General features: G+C 42.2%; 2 protein-coding genes across 2 annotated transcripts in view; both read right to left on the minus strand.

Annotated features, from left to right (window-relative positions):
- Positions 1 to 58: 58 nt before the first annotated feature.
- Positions 59 to 10,599, minus strand: atg4da (autophagy related 4D, cysteine peptidase a). Its single transcript, XM_028565397.1, has 11 exons — positions 10,155 to 10,599; positions 7,742 to 8,009; positions 7,043 to 7,126; positions 6,494 to 6,667; positions 5,801 to 6,149; positions 5,640 to 5,704; positions 5,333 to 5,484; positions 5,119 to 5,197; positions 4,370 to 4,446; positions 4,009 to 4,128; positions 59 to 1,405 (listed from the first exon to the last, which is right to left on the minus strand). Exons 2-11 carry the CDS (start codon positions 7,956 to 7,958, stop codon positions 1,226 to 1,228), a joined length of 1,497 nt encoding a protein of 498 aa, XP_028421198.1. The 5' UTR covers positions 7,959 to 8,009; positions 10,155 to 10,599; the 3' UTR covers positions 59 to 1,225.
- A 3,566-nt stretch (positions 10,600 to 14,165) lies between these two features.
- mast1a (microtubule associated serine/threonine kinase 1a) overlaps positions 14,166 to 16,824 on the minus strand; it is a 75,191-nt gene continuing 72,532 nt past the window's right edge. The window contains exons 28-29 of the mRNA XM_028589049.1: positions 15,238 to 15,886; positions 14,166 to 15,114 (exon numbers count right to left, since the gene is read on the minus strand). Coding sequence (XP_028444850.1) covers positions 14,166 to 15,114; positions 15,238 to 15,886 — 1,598 coding nt within the window. The remainder of the gene's footprint in view (positions 15,115 to 15,237; positions 15,887 to 16,824) is intronic.

The raw sequence follows: 16,824 nt of genomic DNA on the forward strand, positions 1-16,824 counted from the left end.
AAAACAGCGTGAATCTCCTTAAAACTGCTAATATACAGAGTATGAGATACCAGTAAAATGTGATTCCAGTGTTTGAAGTTTAATCAGGACAAAAAAAAAAAAACAGTAGTAGTGCAACCTGCAGTAGTAGCCTTCATGTAGAAAAGGGACAGACTAAACACAAATGACATTGCAACAAAAGCTTGAAGGCAAAAATTCTGTTCAGATTGGGTCGGTCTTATTGATCGTTTAACCTAGAACTTAAACTTATGTAAAAAGAGCTGTTCTGGGTTTTAATTTGCAAATGTATCCAGATAACTTTATAATCCTGCTTAATGGGACTAGCCACAGTTTACCAGGTAAAGAAGCACATGCATCTCCAACTAAAGGGATTATTTTTCTTCAACCTGGGAGCTTGAGTAACTCTTCAGGAGCATTGAAAGATCAGATTTATGGGAGCGTTTCATATTCTTTATGATCAATAATGGAGCGACAAAGCATGTGGAAGATCGAGACCCTGGGCATCTGTGCGATATTCGGACCAGACTGCAACACTAGAATGAATTTACATCTGTTCAAGGTGCTCTTGGAAGAATTTGAAACCTCTGTGAAATTCAATGTGACAGACTCCTAAATACCATCAGTACACTTATTTAAGAAAATGTAATAACATACACTAACACACGTTCATAAACCCAATAAATAAATTTAAAGAATGAAAATGTTCAGCAGATAATACAAGTCAAGAACAGTATCAGGCACCATCCCCCTTAACTGTGAGCTAATTAAATATCATGTAGACCACACACCACCTTCCTGTCCAGTTCAGACCAGGAGGAAGACAGTAATTGAGTGTATTTGGAGTACTTTTAAGTGCTTGATTTTAATCAGGCATGATCGACTTTGAGGTTTTTTAAGAGTCTGAAAAACAAGAATACTTCAAGTGCTTGAAACATTTCCAACCATGATCCATTTTGAAATGGTGCCTTTGCCTAGTAAAATGCTCCAGACTGTAACAATGACTGCCTGTTAGCTTATAATACCACCATCCACACAAAAAGGGGATGACAGGAGCCACACAGTTTTTATTTCTGTTGACCAGTAAAAAGCGATAAAGCACAAAAACGTCTCATCCACCTTGCAGCTGCACCATCAGCAGAATCACGTCCTTCCCTTTGAAAGGAAAATGAGGTGTCCTTCTCTGCACCCTACAGGTGAGAGCTAAGAGAGCATCCTCCTGGGTGCCTTACAGGAAGACAAACTCATCACTAATTCTTCTGCTGTTACTCCTCCCCAGTTTGCCGGGGGGCAGAATGTGGGCTGCAGGTCCACTGTGATTGCTGCAGTGACCCTCAAGTCCATAATCTTGACCCTGGCCCTCTACGAAGGTAAAGATGGGGTACTTCTCCTTCGTTGATGACAGGGCCTGGCAAGAAAAACAAGATCAAGTCTACAAAACGTCCTAGAATGCTACAGAATGATTCAAGTATTGATTGAGAAAATGTCATGTTAAGAGAACACATGAATATCTATTAAATAAAGTTATTTCACATGGTTTGTTAGCCAAAATTAAACTGAAGCTGTAACCAATGATTATTTTCATTATGGATGAATCAGTCTATTACATTGACGTCTTCAAATTGCTTGTTTATATTTGACAAAAAAATAAATAAATACAAGAATCAAAAGACGTTCAATTAACACCAGTATAAAAAGAAGGAAAATGCAGCTTATATAAACTTCTTCAAGATCAAGAAAAGGTTCACGTTTTCAAGTCAAAACAATAGTCAGGTGCCAATCCCTCCGTGTGTGTGTGTGTGTGTGTGTGTGTGTGTGTGTGTGTGTGTGTGTGTGTGTGTGTGTGTGTGTGTGTGTGTGTGTGTGTGTGTGTGTGTGTGTGTGTGTGTGTGTGTTGTATTGAGGTCCCTCCTTCGCTTCCTCCTTTTTTACCGTCCCTCTCGCTCCCACTGCCTTTTTCTTTATACACCCATGACCCATTTCCCTGTCCTGTACACACGCATCAACACGGCTGTTGCCGTTTGGCCAAAATTGTGTGTGTGGCTTGGGCAGAGCCAGTTTCCCATTAAAATAGCCCGGCTGTTTATGGACCGTAAGGAGTTATTTGTTGAAATTGACAAAAAGTGTATTGGATTAGCATCGTAGACTCAACCTTTAACGGCTGCAGGTTAGTCACTCGGACTGGCTGAATGAACGATTGAGTGAATTAATGAGTGTGATGCGATTCCAGGAAGCAGATTGGTTCCAGCCTGACAGCTACATACAGTGGGGAGAACAAGTATTTGATACACTGCCGATTTTGCAGGTTTTCCCACTTACAAAGCATGTAGAAGTCTGTAATTTTTAATCATAGGTACTATTCAACTGTGACGGAATCTAAAACAAAAATCCAGAAAATCACATTGTATGATTTTTAAGTAATTAATTAGCATTTTATTGCATGACATTTGATACATCAGAAAAGCAGAACTTAATGTTTGGTACAGAAACCTTTGTTTGCAATTGTGCAGCTCATAAGTTTCCTGTAGTTCTTGACCAGGTTTGCCCACACTGCACCAGGGATTTTGGCCCACTCCTCCATACAGACCTCCTCCAGATCCTTCAGGTTTCGGGGCTGTCGCTGGGCAATACGGACTTTCAGCTCCCTACAAAGATTTTCTATTGGGTTCAGGTCTGGAGACTGGCTAGGCCACTCCAGGACCTTGAGATGCCACTCCTTAGTTGCCCTTAGACCCAGCCATGACCCATCTTCAATGCTCTTACTGAGGGAAGGAGGTTGTTGGCCAAGATCTCGCGATATATGGCCCCATCCATCCTCCCCTTAATACGGTGCAGTCGTCCTGTCCCCTTTGTAGAAAAGCATCCCAAAAAATGAAGTTTCCACCTCCATGCTTCACGGTTGGGATGGTGTTCTTGGGGTTGTACTCATCCTTCTTCTTCCTCCAAACACGGCGAGTGGAATTTAGACCAAAAAGCTCAATTTTTGTCTCATCAGACCACATGACCTTCTCCCATTCCTCCTCTGGATCATCCAGATGGTCATTGGCAAACTTCAGACGGGCCTGGACATGCGCTGGCTTGAGGAGGGGGACCTTGCGTGCGCTGCAGGATTTTAATCCATGACGGCGTAGTGCGTTACTAATGGTTTTCTTTGAGACTGTGGTCCCAGCTCTCTTCAGGTCATTGACCAGGTCCTGCCATGTAGTTCTGGGCTGATCCCTCACCTTCCTCATGATCATTGATGCCCCACGAGGTGAGATCTTGCATGGAGCCCCAGACCGAGGGAGACTGACCATCATCTTGAACTTCTTCCATTATCTAATAATTGCGCCAACAGTTGATGTCTTCTCACCAAGCTGCTTGCCTACTGTCCTGTAGCCCATCCCAGCCTTGTGCAGGTCTACAATTTTATCCCAGATGTCCTTACACAGCTCTCTGGTCTTGGCCATTGTGGAGAGGTTGGAGTCTGTTTGATTGAGTGTGTGGACAGATGTCTTTTATACAGGTAACGAGTTCAAACCGGTGCAGTTAATACAGGTAATGAGTGGAGAACAGGAGGGCTTCTTAAAGAAAAACTAACAGGTCTGTGAGAGCCGGAATTCTTACTGGTTGGTAGGTGATCAAATACTTATGTCATGCAATAAAATGCAAATTAATTATATATATATATAAAAAAAAAAAAAAAAAAAAAAAAATCATACAATGTGATTTTCTGGATTTTTGTTTTAGATTCCGTCTCTCACAGTTGAAGAGTACCTATGATAAAAATTACAGACCTCTACATGCTTTCTAAGTAGGAAAACCTGCAAAATCGGCAGTGTATGAAATACTTGTTCTCCCCACTGTATGTATAGTAGGGGTTTGTAGCATTTTTGGTTAATTTCTTTGTTAAAGGACGGGTTCACAATATTTAGATCAAGGGTGTTAGGAAGTTAAATCTTATGTTCCCTCCTGTTATTAAATGCTTTTGAATTTAGAGTCAGATAGTTGCAGGAGGGTGTAAAAACTCACCACACCAACAGCAGAACATAGAGACTCAAAGTCCTTCTTGTTCTTGGCATAAAAGCCAATGGTACAGCTGGGATCCATGCGGTTGAAGGGCATCTTCTTGGGAGAGCTACAGTGGAATGACTAGAGAGGGACAGAAGGAGACAGAGGTCATACATTAACAACAGGTCAATAAATGTTCATGACAGGACATGCTATCTTCAATGGTCTGTACAGTCAAAGCACTATTAATTATGAAAGTCACATGGTCCAAGTCCAACATGATCTGATAAAAAAAGAGACAAAGCCTGACAGACGGAGGAGAGGAGGGGAGAGAGAGATAGTGACAAAACATGTAAAGAGAGATGAAGATAATGCAACCAACCTCCAGTGAAAAGTTGACTTGGGAGAAATCCACCACAGGCTGGGAGTAGTGAGGGTCCAGATACAGCAGCTGCTCGTCTAACAGACAGGAAGGAGAAGTCAGGAAGAGGAATTGAAACGCTGTATAAAAAGTATAAAATCATCACCTGCAAAGTGCCGTTTCCGTATTCTTAGATCTTCTTCCCACTAACCCAAGCTGCAGCTTCCACGGTTGAGTAGTGATGCTAATACCAAGTGCCATAAGCCACAGTTTCCTTTAAAAATCATTAAGATGCTGCCACCAAAAACAAAACAAAAAAATCTACTACTGTATTAAAAAAAAGTTATTAAACTGTTTTTCTGCAACAACTTGTCACTTCTTCTACGTGTGTCTTATTGACGATTTTCAGAATCATTGTTCCAGTTAGGGGAAATCAATGATTAGTGAGAAGTATATTTTGGGAAATGTTGGTTGCCATGATCTAAGCCTGTCACAGACTTCTAGTTTTTCTCTTTCCTTCTGACTGTACACAAGATTAGACAAAAAAAAAGTGTGACAAGATTAAAGGGAGGCAGTGAAAGAAGTGCAACATGTTCCGTTTAAGTACACCATGTCTTGATAATACTATGAGCACAGATTGTTCTGAGGCAGATATGGCCAAAAACGCTGGCTTCTCTATGATCCTGCCTCTTGCAAGCTGTATCCATCAGGTCCTTCCTCTGAGTAAGGATATTGTTCTTAAATCCCTTCATTGCTTTTCGAGTTCTCACCTTGGAAGCCAATGAAGTAAAGTGAATGCTTCGGTTTGCCTCCGATGATTCCAATACAACAATCCAACTTTAGGATGTTCTGGAAATGAATTTTCAATACGAGTTAAGAGATATGAGAGAGAACTTAAGTTCAGCAACACAATTTTTTAGGAAACATCCCTCTCAGAGGGGTTAATGGATGGGGGGTGGGGGTGTGAAGGCAGAATATTCAGACCTTGACACATTCGATGTAGGACGGGTTGAGGGCCTCCCCTCCTAGCCGTACAGGCACCAGTATGATGACAGACTTCCAGGCTTGGCTGGATGGATCAGGGGGAGTCTGGCTTAGTGACAGGTCACATAGATGCACAACATCTTCTTTGTACACTGCAGTGCAAAGAAGCATGAGGAAAAAAAAAAAAAAACTTCTTTAGATATTTCCAAAGGAATACATATTGGAGCAAAGCAATAAACCTACTGATACCTCTGAACTGGACTCTCACAAGGGGTAATTATTAAATTCAACAGTCTGTTACTCTCACCTGTACAATCCTGAGCCACATATACAGCCAGGTTGTGAAGCACAGAGGTTTTGGCTACCGCTTTCCTGGAAAAAAAAAAAAAGTGTGTCAATTATGTTGATCATTTACGAAAATAGTAAATTATTGCTTGTAAAAAACAATGTTTCTTTCAACACCCTTACCTTAGTATGTGTGCCACAATAGAGGGGCCATACCAGTCACCAGCCTTCTTCCCTGAACCTTTGCCGATTTCCACCAGCTGGTGAAGCCCAAAAGGTGCTGGGGGCTGATCCCCGAACCAGGTGACCAGATTGTGATGGATGGGCTCTGCCTGCCTGTCCCTTACAGACTCCGGTCTTTGCTTCTGGCTACATTTGGGTGCCTGATCACTCAGGGACTTTTCAGGGGTGTTGGATCCCCGTGGAGAGCCAAAGGAGGGGATGGGTACCCCGCCAGCTCGAGCTGGGGAACGGGGTCTGAACACCTCAAAATCCACATCGGTTAGCTGCTGAGCATCTGGCCAAGCCCAATCTACAGAATACAAAAAGGCTTGCACTTTAGCCAAGTACAGTCAGGCTAAAGATCTGGGGATAGTTTTTATTAAATTTCTTCAGTTTTATTATACATCTTTTGAATGCCATACTAAATCAGCGTGTATCCATATAAAGAAGAGAAGGTCCCTCTCAGAAATATTTCATTCAAAAAGTTTACTTGATCATTTGTCTGGCAATACAATAGAGCACTGAAAAAAAACTAGATTAGCTAGCCTTTAAAAAGGTCCCGATTGGCTTACACATAGTGCTCCTTCGAAGAAAACGTACCTATATTTTCTGTGGGTGAAAGCAAAACTGTGTATAACGGTCAGAGAAACAAACCTCTGGGCATCAAATGGACTAGGAGCCCCTGCGCCAGCAGCATCTGCCCACTGCGCAGCATACAGCCCCAACCACAGTCGGTGGTCCAGGTGGAGCCCTCCAGCTGAGGGAACTCCCTCCTGTAGGTCAGCCAAATCCTGGACACAAAAGCCAAACGAAACCGCTCCACCTCGTCTGAGAGGAGGTGAAAGCGTGGAGGACGAGAGAGAGAAAAAGAAAGACAACTATTTTACTATGTTGATTGAAGCTGCTTCTGAATTTTATCTCATGTTTATCTAAAATGAGAAAAGATCAGTTGACATGTCTGTGAAATAAAAGTGAGGGGAAAGCTTCTTTTTTTGGGTCTTTTTTTTTGTTCTCTGATGTAAACCGAGCATCTTTTCAAAGGAAAAGACTTAACCACATTGTGGTTAACCAAAACCAAAACATCACTACAACACCTGGAGTCTCTTTCTAGAAGGAACAATGCATCTTCTGACAGGCACTTTTGATTAAAAAAAGTGATCAACCCTGACATTTTTAAGATACATTTGTTTATTCACAGCTTACCTTCACTGTTGAGCAGATAGGAGTGACCCAGGAGAGTGACTGGTGACATCTTGTTGAAGGAGGTTTTAGACTTAACAGTCCAACCTACAGAAAGAGGAGCAGGGAAAATGGAAGTTGGCAAAATTGCCAATCAGGAGAGCTGAATGTGGCTTTATCAGATGTCATGTTTTGACACATTTGTACCAGACTTAATCAAATATATGAATACAAAAACATGCATACATATATTAAAGCTATAGTGCATAGTTTCTGCCACCCCCATGAGGAATTCTAAGTAAGGACAACAAAACTGTTGGCGCGTCCATGTGATACAAGCCCTCCACGAAAGCCCCCCTCCTCCTCCTCCTCCTCCTCCTCCTCTCCCTCCACGCAGTTGCTAGTAGCCAAGGACACGGAGGATTAAAAAACATGACGGACTCTTCAGAAGAGGTAACTATCTCCACTCAAGTTTCTGTGCGCGAAAGTCACCGGACAACACAATCTTCTGAACATAACCATACTGAGAAATACAGAGAAAGTTGTGTGAAGCTGATAGTCTTAATTAGCTTTGTAGCAACTCATTTGGCAACAGCTTGAATGTAACGGACGTTCATTAATATCAAAAAGTTACGCACTTAAGCTTTAAATACAATCACAAGCATATAGATCAAAACAGAGGCACGCACACACTCTTCCTTCAAGACTACAGTAAATACAAACCATATTTGACATTGTTCCACGCGGACATCAGTTTGGCTTTCAGTTTGTCCATTTCGTCGGGCTCTCCGGTTGCCTCTCTGCTGGGATCTGGTGTCTGTGGCAGCCTGAGACTAAAGCTGCCCTGCTGCTCCAGAGGCTGCTGCCTCCGGCTCTCCACCAGCTCATCCTGCATCCCTCCCCCTACGTACTGTACTGCGCTGGGCGAAACGGTGTTCATGCTTCTGAGCCCTCAGAGCTGAACTCTGGTGCTCCTCATTGCAACACAGAACTGATGGGGACAGAAAATTAGGTAAATTATTGACAACACTTTTTACACTCTGCCTGAAACTCACACTTAACATTTACTCTCAATAATATGCATTTGTACTTTTTGAACCTAATATTGGCTATAGATAGATCGATAGATAGATATTTATTGTCATTGTATGCAATACAACGAAATTCTGTTGGAGCAATCCTCTCCAAATAGCAGCATAGAGTATAAAAAATAAAATAAAGATAAAGATATAGCTACACCCATATACACATAAACATCCATACATGCGTACGCACGCACATGTATACATAAATACGCACATACATATGCATACAGAGTATGCATACATACATACAAGTACACGCACACATATACACATACACTAAGACATTCTGAGGGGGTGAGAGATTTTTATGTTTGAATACGTGGCTATATGTGTGATTTTTGTAATATGTTCACAGCTCTGGGGAAGAAGCTCTTTCGAAGTCTATTTGTACGTGTACTGGGGCTTCTCAGTCTGCCTGAGGGGAGGGTGGTGAACAGGGAGTGTCCGGGGTGAGATGCGTCCTGCCTGATGTTTGTGGCCCGTGTAAGAAGACGGCTCGAGTATAGTTCACTCAGGTTTGGTAGGGGGGTGCCAATTATTCTCTCAGCCGTCTTGACAACCCGCTGCAGGTCCTTTCTGTCCGCTGCAGTGCAGCTGGAGTGCCACACGGTGCAGCGGTATGTCAGGGTGCTCTCAATTGTGCAGCGATAAAAGTGCATCAGGAGTTCCTGAGGGAGCCCATTGTGCTTCAGGGTCCTCAGGAGGAACATCTTCTGCTGGGCTTTTTTTAATGGTATGGGAGGTGTTCTGGCTCCAGGTCAGGTCCTCTGCAATGTGCACTCCCAAGAACTTAAAGCTTGCCACCCTCTCCACCTCTTTCCCGTTGATACACAGTCCGTTGTGGTTTATTTTGTTCCTTCTGTAGTCAATTATTATTTCTTTTGTCTTCTTGGTGTTGAGATTGAGGTCATTGTCTGTACACCAAACTGACAGGGTCTTCTTTCCTGTAAGCTATTTTGTTATTGTCTGATATGAGTCCAACTATGGTTGTGTCATCAGCAAATTTGATGAGGGTGTTGGAGTTGTGGGAGGAGGTGCAGTTGTGGGTGAAGAGTGAATAAAGGACTGGACTGAGGACACAGCCCGTATATGTTCTATACGTTTCTCTACATCATAATTTTACCCTTTCTACATCTGTCTACTGTATAGAACATATTACACATCTGTCAGTCCTGGAAGAGGGATCCTTCTCTGTTAAATCGTCCTTTTTCTCCCTGTTAAAGGTTTAATAGTGGCTTCACATAGATTGCAAAGCTATATGAGGCAGATTAATCCTCTGCAAATTGATGAATAAACAAAGATAATTGTTACTTGAAACCCCAGTTGAAAGCTTTGAATAAAACTAGTCAAGGTTATTTTTTTGTCAAACTACATCTCCAAGTGTCATACTCTAAAAACAACCTACTGTAAAAGGAAAATAGCCAATGGCTACCTAGTTCCTGAAAAATATAAATACTGTAAATACAACGTCAGTGTAAACCTAAGTCATGTGTCTTCAACTATTGATTTCATAATGTACAACACACAATGGAAAGTACCAGTTACTTTTTCACCCTGCCTTGAAACTGATGAGTAGTAGTTTCAACAGGGAACAGTGGTATGGCGTGTAGTCACTGAAAGCACTGATGGTAACATTTATGTGAAAAAGTCATCATGTGATTATCATTTGACAACAACTGTTACCCGCTATGTCGGGGTTTTTCAGCGACTGTGAAAGTCATCTGATTTTGGTGGCTGACATAACTCCTCATTAGATCAAGCTGTTAATTACTTGCCACAGAACAGAAATGTATCAGTCACGACAATGTGAGTGTGAGGACCGGAACTTATACTTTATGGTCAACATCCTCACAGTTAATTTAAATATAACGTTATTTGTTTGGCCCCGCGACGTCAATGCAATATAAAAAAGAAGATTTTCTTCTAGCACAACATCCAAGCCTAATAATCAAGTGACCGCCATGACGTTGCGCCTCCTTTAAACATGACGTTAGCTAATTCACCTACAATTAAAGATTCACTAACTTAACGTTAGCTAACACCTAACTTACCTTCTGTAAAAGCCGGTTAAGATGGTCGATGCCTTGTAGTGTTGTGACTCATTTCAGCGATTTTCCCACTCTACATTCACGAATGCAGCTTTCACAGATCAATGTAATGTAACGTTACTAGATGGCTAAAGCTTGCTAGCTAACGTTAGCATTTAAAGAGACTAGCTAGCGTTAGACCCCGGCGTTAGCTGCATAGCATTCAAGTCGGACTGGCCAAAGATATAAATTACTTTTTAAAAGCTGCTACCAGTACAATAGGCGTTTCTTCATTCAACAAACAAGCTAATTTGTGCACACTGTGGTGAAGATAATCCAGTACATAGAAGGGTTTGCCCTGAGCAGCCACCGCTTTAGCGTCTCCCTTTGACATCAGCGGACATTTACTTCCTGTTGTCCTTTCCTGACACAACTCCATTGGTTGAAGTAATCACTGTGAGAAAGCTTATTGGACAATATCCGAGTAACAGACATTAGCAGTGTGCTACCCTATATACTATGGTGCTACCAACTAGAGTTTTGCAGCCTAGGCCAAATATGGCAAGACCCTAACCTGGGGTTTTGGGACCCCAGGGGTCATTGAGGGAGTTCCAGGGGGTCCCCAGCAAAAAGGGGAATAATGCACTTTCACTATAATTCCATCCATAAGTAACACAACATCATTTTTTTATCATGGGTTTCATACACTATCTGTAATAAAACATCTAAAAGCAAAAATCCTATCAGATGGGAGATGCCGAACCATATGAAAAATAGATTAATCATATGCATTTGTATAGATATATGTATGATTTGTAATATCAATTACTGGGGCTACATTTGTCCAATATTTTAAATAAATGTGAAATGAAAATATTGCATGTTCACATGTGAGATTCTGACTTAGCAGAAAAAAACAGCAGTGAAAATGTCTAAAATTTGTTTCTTTCATGTTTTCCCCTCCTTGCCTGGTAGGCCATGCCAGAATGGACAATACAAGGGTCCTTGCACTACTGTAGCCAAAAAAAGTGTTTAGATATAGGGGTTGCTGCAGCATTTTTATAACAGATTATAGACCAAAAAGAAAAAAGAGTAAGAGGTAGCAAGTTTTGGAACAAATCTCAGATTTTTATTCCACATACTGCACTTCAGGTGTCTGCATTTGAATCACATCTATCACAAATAAAAATGCCCCATGGTACAAATGAATACACTTTCAGTGAACAGAGAAATGTGGAATGTTTTTATACTTGGACTTCTGTGTTCATTTGTAGAATCCATATTTGTATACAGTATATTTTCTTTTTCTTCAAAGTAACTTACAAACAATACCAGCAAATTAAGATTTTTTGTTTTCAAATAAAGTGCATTTATTCTACTCTCTCTGTCAATCACAAAATTGAAATTCTTAAACATGTAACACTAGTATAGACGCACTGATTGGGAAAAGGCCTGAAAGTGGGCATAATAGCTGTATAAGATTACATTACAGTTAGTTTTCTTAATCCGGTGCACAATGCTGACCTGATAACTCATTTATTACATCAAGATATAAAAGAACTCAGACAGTATATTATATTAAAAATGTTAATCCCTATTCCAGAAAATATAATTAACAGTCACGTGAAGAACACAACAGAAAAGGATGTTCATTTGACAACTACTGCAAATATTTTGTCATCAGAAACATAAATGCATATTCAGTAACCCTATGGCTAACAACATCCATTCTGCAGTGTTTTAGTGGTATTGGCTTCATTACATAAACACTCACTCCAGCGGATTAATAATGAACATTTATTAGAAACCAGTTCAACAGTGGATGTTTTGAACCACTGGAGGACAGTAGAGTACAATGCTGAATAAAAAATAAAAAGAAACTGGTTGATGCGTGTAGTGCATGGGACTTTCTTAATGGGGGGCGTAACATCATTATTATACCTTCAAACATTGTTAGATTCAAGGATTGATTGCTAACAGTATCCTTTTAAATATATTTAAATATATATTACATTAAAGATGCATAAAGATTTTTTTTTTACATATATTATTGAAAAAGATCTGCCAATACCACAAAAAACAGCTTCCCCCTTTGTAGCTCTGCATAGACAGATAAAAACCAAAACAATGTTGCCAGCTTGCCCCAACTGACTTTTTAGACCCTTTTGGACTAGAAAATAAATTTCCGTCTTTGAACTTCTGCCTCTGTGTGAAGTTGCTGTTGTTGGTTGAATCAGTTTACAAATGTTAGCTTAGAGGAATCAAGGTCATTTAAATCAAATTACTGTCAGAAAGTGATGCATCAAATCAAAGATGGATTGAATCTTTTAACTCCTATACTTTCTTTTGTAAATCAGCTAGTAGTAGTATAGAGAAAGCAGTCCTCACACACAGCTGTAAATGATTTACATAAGATTATGTACACTGAATAGTTACTGATAATTAACTACTAATGAGCTGAATACGACCAGTGGAAGAAGAGCACTACTTGTTTATCCTGTGAACATTTTGTCCTTCTAAGCACTCTTGCTGAGATTGATTCAAACACCTCTATCAGTAGGTCACATAGCAACATGTGAGCTTTACACGAATCAACCTTGACTACCTAGCTTTTAGTATCTAACAACCTAACACAGTCATTCTGATTATACTGCAGATAACCTTGTTTTTTTACAGCAACAGGTTCATTGTGATATACTGTACCATGCCCATACCACAAACCCTACCTTAGATATAGAGCCCTTTGACCAACACATTACGGTATGCTACATCCATGACTGCCTGCTTTTCATGTTTTGCCTCAAAACAACACATGGGTTCACTGTATATGTGCTTAACAATTCTTTTTGATATACTATATCCACATATATATCCTCACTGAGCCAGTGTGATTTGTTAATAAAGAAGCAGAGCGGATAGCAAAGCCTGTAACTGTTGCTGGATCCTAACTGCTGGCTGTTTATTTCCAGTTTGGTTTCTGTCATACCCTTTGCTGAGTCAACCGTGCTGAGTGTAATTACCCCTTGAAAAGACACGCACATTCTCTCACACTCCCACACTTCTTAACACACTCACTTGCAAACACACTCGCGTCCAATTTATGGGCCACGGGGGTATGGATTTAGATGCATGAAAATCAGCTGCTGACAATGCTGCCTCCTGTGGCAATGTGAGTGTGTTCGTGTGTTTGTGTGTCGGCTGCAGTCGGAGGCAGAGGGAGAAAAGAGCTGTGGTAGCCCTCCTGCAAAGGGGAGATAAGCCCTGAGCCTGAGCTCTGTCAAACGCTTTCCTCTGCTGTGGACACAGCCTTCAAGAACCACCAAAAATAGACCCAAGGTGGCTTTACATACACACACACACAATCCCCTGTGACAGACAGAGCTAGACAGTGCTTGACGTGACATCCACTGACAGAGTGCCTGCTTTGGCTTTGTCTGACCATGCACAGCAATTCAGTAAACTGCTGGATGAAGAAGAAATTAGCTTAATCATCTTGTTGCTTGCTTACCCACTGTAGCCAAACTGAGGCTGCATCAGTTGTGTTGTTTTATGCAAATATTACAATTTGACTGTGACTCAGTTTATCACTGTCTTGTTGGATAAGCAGTAAAACAACAAAGGACTGGTTGAAAGACAAAACAGAGTGACTGGATTTGGTATTCACAGTTTTCAGCATGTTTTGATCCGTAAAGCACTTTTTGACCTTCTTGTACCTATAATACATGTACAGTACATACCATATGACATGCGTTCACATAGACCCACACACATATACATATGATAAAGTGTTCCACATTACATTAAGAGTCTTCTTATTAAATACTTTATAATAGAAAATCAACAGATAATGCAACTTTACAGTTGATTATTTCACTCCTGGTTTAAAGTTAGAATCAGTCAATGATTGGAATCAATAAATAAAATTTGATATACTCTGAAACTGGAATGTACATTATTTTTAAGTGCTTGACTTCTGTCGCATTGTTCTTCCAAAAAAGGCTTTTTTTTTTTACTAAAGTCCCATTTCTCATGGGGTCACATTTTCGACTGGTTGCTACCTGTTGCAGCCCTCTCTAGCGGTGAAGCAGCAGGACTTTGGGTCACCACTGCAGACCCAACAATCACTCGACCTCCAGCAGGAGGGTCAGACTTTGCTGCTGTGCCTCCCTGTCTCTCCTCCACTGCCTTAGTCTGCTGGTCCTTGCTCTTGGACCCCTCCTGAGAGCCAAGCTTGATTGGTCCAAGGACATTTTTGGCCACAGTGGTCAGCTGGCTGACGAAGCTTGTCTTGTCGCCAGGGGAGACAGGCCGTGACTTACAGAGGGAAGGTCCGCAGAGGGAGGGGGTGACCGAAGTCGGGGAGGGAGAAGGGGAAGGTGAATGCTCCTCCACCACCTCCAGGCGACATTTATCCTCCCAGTCAAGGGTTCCCCGGTAGCAGTTGACAGGCCCAAGTCCTTGCCTCACCTTGCCAAGCGAGAGCGGCTGCCCATGTGGGGGAATGACGGGAGCAAGAACGCGAGCTGGGAGTTTGGGGCTTTTAGAACCGAAGTCTGGAGTCCTCGAGTCACTACTCTCTGAACCAGCTTTTCTCAGGCTGTCCCCCATACCTGATGGTTTAAAGGTTTTGTTCATGTTGAGAGGACCGGCTTTCACTGTTGCGTTGATGCTGATGGATTTATCTGGAGTAGAAGCAGAGCTCTTGGTGAAGGCAGCACCAGATAAACCAGGCCTACTCTTGTTGTCACCTTCTTGCTTTGGTTCAGTTCTGCCCCATAGCTGCTCCTGGGGATCTCTACTATTAGATAACACACTTTTGGCTGCCTTGAGGTCTTGCGGTTTAGAATTTAAGTCTGCCGGATTCTGGGGGATCTTTTCAAGCCCCTTCAGACCACCTAGACTTCCTGTTGTTTTGGTAGGTGTACTAGAAGTTGTAATTTTAGTGGTTTCTGCACTTAGTCTAGAGCTCTGGCCAGCCTGTGAGCTAAAGGACAGTTCACTTGTATGAGGTTTTCTTGATAAGGATGACTGGGATACTGTTGCTCCAACCCGACTCAATCTCTCCAGGACTGTCCCGGTATCAGTCTCCCTCTCTTTCTCTCTTTCCCTTCCTCTCTCCCTCTCTTCCCTCTCCCTCCCAGCCAGCAGTGTTTCCCTGCTAAGTGGAGACTCCTGTCTCCCTAGTCTCCTCATAGGCTTCAGGACACCGGCCCCTGGGTTTGTAGAGGATGAGGGCAGAGGTGGAGGATTAGGAGGCAAATTTTCACCTTCTGTCTCCAGTAGGCTCTGGAGCCCGAGCTCACAGAGGAAGGCATCCTTACGGTACTCTGAGTGCTGTACCTCCAAGCTGTGCTTTCTCAGCGGACCCCCCAGCCCTCCTGTAGAACTGGACTGGGTCAGAGGTGAGCCTAGCTTCTCTGCTGACTGCACTCTTTTGAGAAGAGGTGATCGCGGGGGTTCAGCACTCTTTGGCCTGGGGCGGACTACCGGCGGCGAGGAGTGGAGCTTTACAGGAAAGGACTGGGTGGTGTTGGAGCTCCCCACGGTGTGGCCAGGCAGTGGTGGAGGCGAAGACTGGGTAGGGGAGGGTGTGTGGGCGAGCGGGGACAGGGGGATGTTACCTGCAGACTTACAACGGGCAGAGCGATACTGGCGGTGGAGTTTAGGGGAGAGGCCGTGCAGGGAGCTGGGCCTCATATGCTGAGCGGGTGAGTTTGGAGTGCTGGAGGCTGGAGAGCTGCTCTGGGAGGAAGCACCTAAAGCAACACAGAGAGCAGAAAAGATCAATTAAGTAGAGATGCACCAATAGACTGGCCGGTGACCGGAATTGGCCGGTTTTCACGTGCTCGGCCACGACCGGCGACCGGCAGGTCAGTCTGACATATGCCGATTTCATGCCGGTCAACGCTACAATTAACTGACAACATAAGTTATACGAGTTACAGTTCTCAAGGACGCACGCACACACGGATGCGACAGCACAGTCTCTTTTTCCTTTCTCTCAACTTTTCCGCCGTGTGTCGCACGTATCCAGTTGCAGGGTGAAGCGCGTGTCCGCGCTATTCTCGTACATGTAGGGAACCTCGTGAATTAATCTGCAACATGTCAGCTGTTTGGAAATTCTTCAGCGTGTGTGCAGAAGATAACAAGTTTGCAATATGCAACACCTGCAAGGAAAAACTAGGGTGTGGAGGGACAACAATAGTTGGATATTGGATGAGAAAACCTTTAGATGTGGGTGAATTTCCCACACCAGGAGTAATTTATATATTTCTTTTTTATAGTGATCCATTATCTGTTCAAAAAACTGTTTTATGTTCTGTGCAAAATGTTCTATTAAAGAAAAGATAGAAAATAAATATTTGTGTGTGCTGTAAAGTGGTTAGAAAAAATTAAATCGGAATCAGCTAAAATCGGTATGGCTGGCCTAACTCAAAGAAAATCGGAATCGGCCTAGAAAGTTGTAATCGGTGCATCTCTACAATTACGATATAAAGAATCCCTGAGGAAAAGACACACTTTTGATGTAAAAGTAACAAGACTTCGGGCTTTTAGGGCGAGTACAATTTCTGGCTTTAAAAAAACCTTAGTTTCCTGGCCATACGCTGTTTTTTGGAAGTCAATTTGAATAACTCCCAATTTTGTTTTCTAAAAATATATCTAGTTGTTTTTTGTGCAGTTTTTAAACAAATCT

Source organism: Perca flavescens, chromosome 2 (genome assembly GCF_004354835.1).
Source record: "Perca flavescens isolate YP-PL-M2 chromosome 2, PFLA_1.0, whole genome shotgun sequence".
NCBI classification, from domain to species: Eukaryota; Metazoa; Chordata; class Actinopteri; order Perciformes; family Percidae; genus Perca; species Perca flavescens.

Coding starts and splice junctions, on each gene's coding strand:
- atg4da (XM_028565397.1), bottom strand. CDS start 7,958: ATGAACACCGTTTCGCCCAGCGCAGTACAGTACGTAGGGGGAGGGATG. Junction 7,127..7,741: donor GTGGAACAATGTCAAATATG/GTTTGTATTTAC, acceptor CTCTTTCTGTAG/GTTGGACTGTTAAGTCTAAA. Junction 4,129..4,369: donor AAGTCAACTTTTCACTGGAG/GTTGGTTGCATT, acceptor GTCCCTCTCTAG/TCATTCCACTGTAGCTCTCC.